We start from the raw sequence: 3,369 nt of genomic DNA on the forward strand, positions 1-3,369 counted from the left end.
TTGATGTGCCTGGTGGTATGTGACAACCTGTGGTTGGGTAGAAATACTGTATTATTCCGTCGAGTATTATTTCAAATGCGGTTGTCTGTCACTAGCATTCTCCTGGGGAATGTGCAGCCTTCAGTGTCGCAAACATGTCGTAAATTAAACGCTGCCTATGTGGCACACACAATTTAATAATGCAGTGTTAATGGCATTAAACATGCCTTAGATTGGGTTGCAAGCTAGGTTATTGGACAGCTGTGGCATCTTCTTTTGATTCCTGTTTGTTTTAAGTGTGCTACTTACATCGCAATCATTTTACGAGTTACTGTCATGGGACCTCAAGTGGTCGATGTAACCGGCCAGTACTGCACTGAGTGGTTGTTACAAATTCAACCGTTTTGAACTCGTCAGGAAAAGATAAGCTACCTGTTAGAATAATGACACCTAAAACACGCTTCGGCATGTCTTAGGACAAGTGCAGTTGGACACCGTGTTGCGAGGCCCAGTCCTGTCGGCGTCACGTCGCCGATTTCCGGCCCATTTTTCCCTGCTTAAAGCAATGTGACTGTCTTTGGTTATAATGTTTTCTTCCTGACGCACTTAGTTCCGTTGCGTGATGAGTAAGATCGATGGACGTATCTTATAGCAGATCTGAGGGTTGGATGACACTTAAGTTACGTTTCACGACTTCAGCGGGAGTCGTGTTTATAACTCTTTATTAGAACAGGTCGATCGACATATGTTGTGACATATCTAAGTGTGGAGTGGCAATAAAGTTATGTTCCACAACCTTGACGAAGCGGATTATGCAGACATCGACCTGATGTATGCGTTTTTGACTCAATTACGAAAGGATTGAGTTTGCTTCGACTCTTGTGCTTTTTCACATCATTCTAAAATGCTAGGGTAAGCCTTGACGGGATGCTCTTTTGCTGCAGTACGGAGGCGATATCAGCAGAAAGATGAAGCTGTTGAAGCGACAGGCCGAGGGCAAGAAGCGAATGAAGCGGATAGCCAACATCGACATCCCTCGGGAGACCTTCGTCAAAGTATTAAAACGATGAGTGCCAGCTGCCAGAAGCCCGATAGCATTAGTCGAGCGTGTGAAAACTGGGCAGTACGGGATATGCTGCATCGTCGGGCTGTATATGGAGCTAGCCGGTATGCACAGTACAATATTGGCATACGTCAGGTGAATGGCAGAGCTGGCGGGAGACATAATGTGGGTGCTGCTGAGTTTATGGCGAGGTTTCTGCCCGCTCGGTGTAACCCTTTGCCACGCCCGATCCCTGTCCATGAACAGATGTTCGACTGCTACTGACGCAGCGACGGGGTATGTAAGAGCCTCTGCAGTCCTGTCTTAACATTGTGATAAAGCCGAGGACGTTTTCAAAAGGTGCTAGGTCCATATTTGTGTGTTCGAGTTCTAAGGACGTGTACTTGATTCGTGAGGCCGTAAATATATGGATGATGGCAGTGGTCTTCACGTGCTCATTACGGCCAGCAATGTGGCGGGGATGTGGAATGAAATCAAGGATATCAGAGGCCTCTAGTTGAATGCTTTATTCAACTGTCTCCGTTTTTCACACGCCAGGTTGCGGCTCCACACGAAATAAGCTAAATGAATATTGAGGCGCCTGGTGAGGTGCTCTGTCGGCGTATCCACAGAGGAGATGTGAAATGTCCTCAAACGTTCTTCGTCAAGGAAGTTCACTCGGCGCTTGACCTTTCAGATACAATGTGCTCGATACAGGGATAGTTGGGGCCGCTGCCTTTGCCACCGCATTTCCTTCAAGGTGGGCAAGTGTGGTAGAAGAAAACTAAATGTTTTTACGTGGTCACGGGCGAACCGTTCAGCTACGATACAATGCCCATGACTCACTGGTGGGCCACACTGAGTCCGGCCTGCTGTCATGCACTGAGATGGGGTGACGGCGACTCCGTGGCACTGAGCGGAGCTTGATGCTCGACAGAACACTGGCATTGGGCACTGTGGCTCTTTGGCACAGCGTAGAGCATTATAGCTCTGCGGCACAGCGCAGAGCACTATGGCTCTAAGGCACTTTGCAGATGCAAAGGCACAACCGTCGAGCTGCAGATGCAAAGGCACAACCGTCGAGCTGCAGATGCAAAAGCACAACCGTCGAACTACGCTAGATCAGGACCTACCGAATGTCGAGCGTTCGTCGGGTGAGCATTGTTCATGGCGGCTGGTGCAGTTTACTTCTGGATTTCCCCGTCACACTCTTGTTTCGTGTGGACAGAGAAGTGGCGTGGCGTGATTCGCGCTCGCAGACGTGCTTTCCGAGCTTTTGACGCCAGAAGTACCCTGGATAATTTAGTAACTTTTAGGAAAACGAGAGCTTTTGCCCGTCGCACGATAAAAGAAGCAAAACATGACTACTGGCGTGTGTATGTAAGCACGCTCAACCGACCACGCCAACTTCGCAGGTTTGGGCTCGGATTAAACGTATCTCCGGACAGTTTTCATCCGTGCCACTTCCTGTGCTACATGTTAACGGCCAAGTGGCGACACATCCGTTGGATGTAGCTAACGAGATCGCCCGAGCACTCTCCCACCGTGTAGTGAAGGTGCAAACGTGAGCCCACAGTTTTTACAGCAAAGAACAGCATGCGAAAAAATCGTGGTGGACTTCTTCACAAGGCAACCACAGGCGTGCAATGAGCCGTTCACTTTGGTGGAGTTGGAATCGGCAATCGCAAAGCTCCGTAGTGTATCGGAAGACCCTGATAGCATCCACAATGAGATGCTCCGATATCTGCCACCTGTGCACGTCGTGTGCTGTTGGCGGCCTTCAAGGGGGTGTGGTCAAGTGGTGAATTCCCTCTGGCCCGATGGGAAGCTGTTGTGGCGCCTACTTTAAAACTGGGAAAGAGTTGGATGGACCCTCTTCATTACCGACCCATTTCACTTACGTCATCACTATCCAAGCTCATGGAAAGGATGGTAAAAGTTCGACTCACCTGGTTTTTGGAGAACAACGATATTTTTAGTAACTCGCAGTGCGCGCTTAGGAAAAACAGTGGTACGGTGGACCACCTTTTAGCTTTGGACACTACGATTCGTAAAGCTTTTCAGGAGAAAGCGTTTATGGAAACAGTGTTCTTTGACATTGAAACCGCCTATGACACCACATGGCGCCATGGTATTCTTCAAAACCTTTTTAAATGTGGTATGCGCGGTCATATGGGTACTTTTCTCCAACGGTTTTTAGCCAAACGATATTTCCGTGTCCACGTCGGCAACGTCGTCTCCGATAGGTACCAATAAATAAACGGTGTGCCCCAGGACGGCGTATTAAGTGTAGCACTGTTCGCAGTTATGATAAATGACATTTGTATTGTGCTCCCCCAGTCGGTCGG

General features: G+C 48.7%; 1 protein-coding gene across 1 annotated transcript in view; it reads left to right on the plus strand.

Moving 5' to 3' along the window:
* LOC119092577 (translation factor GUF1, mitochondrial) overlaps nucleotides 1-1,464 on the plus strand; it is a 21,914-nt gene extending 20,450 nt beyond the window's left edge. The window contains exon 14 of the mRNA XM_037215533.1: nucleotides 924-1,464. Within this exon, the coding sequence (XP_037071428.1) occupies nucleotides 924-1,049 (126 nt within the window). The 3' untranslated portion in view covers nucleotides 1,050-1,464. The remainder of the gene's footprint in view (nucleotides 1-923) is intronic.
* Nucleotides 1,465-3,369: the final 1,905 nt, after the last annotated feature.

Source organism: Pollicipes pollicipes, unplaced genomic scaffold, assembly GCF_011947565.3.
Source record: "Pollicipes pollicipes isolate AB1234 unplaced genomic scaffold, Ppol_2.1 Scaffold_3447;HRSCAF=4054_pilon_pilon_pilon, whole genome shotgun sequence".
Classification (NCBI taxonomy): domain Eukaryota; kingdom Metazoa; phylum Arthropoda; class Thecostraca; order Pollicipedomorpha; family Pollicipedidae; genus Pollicipes; species Pollicipes pollicipes.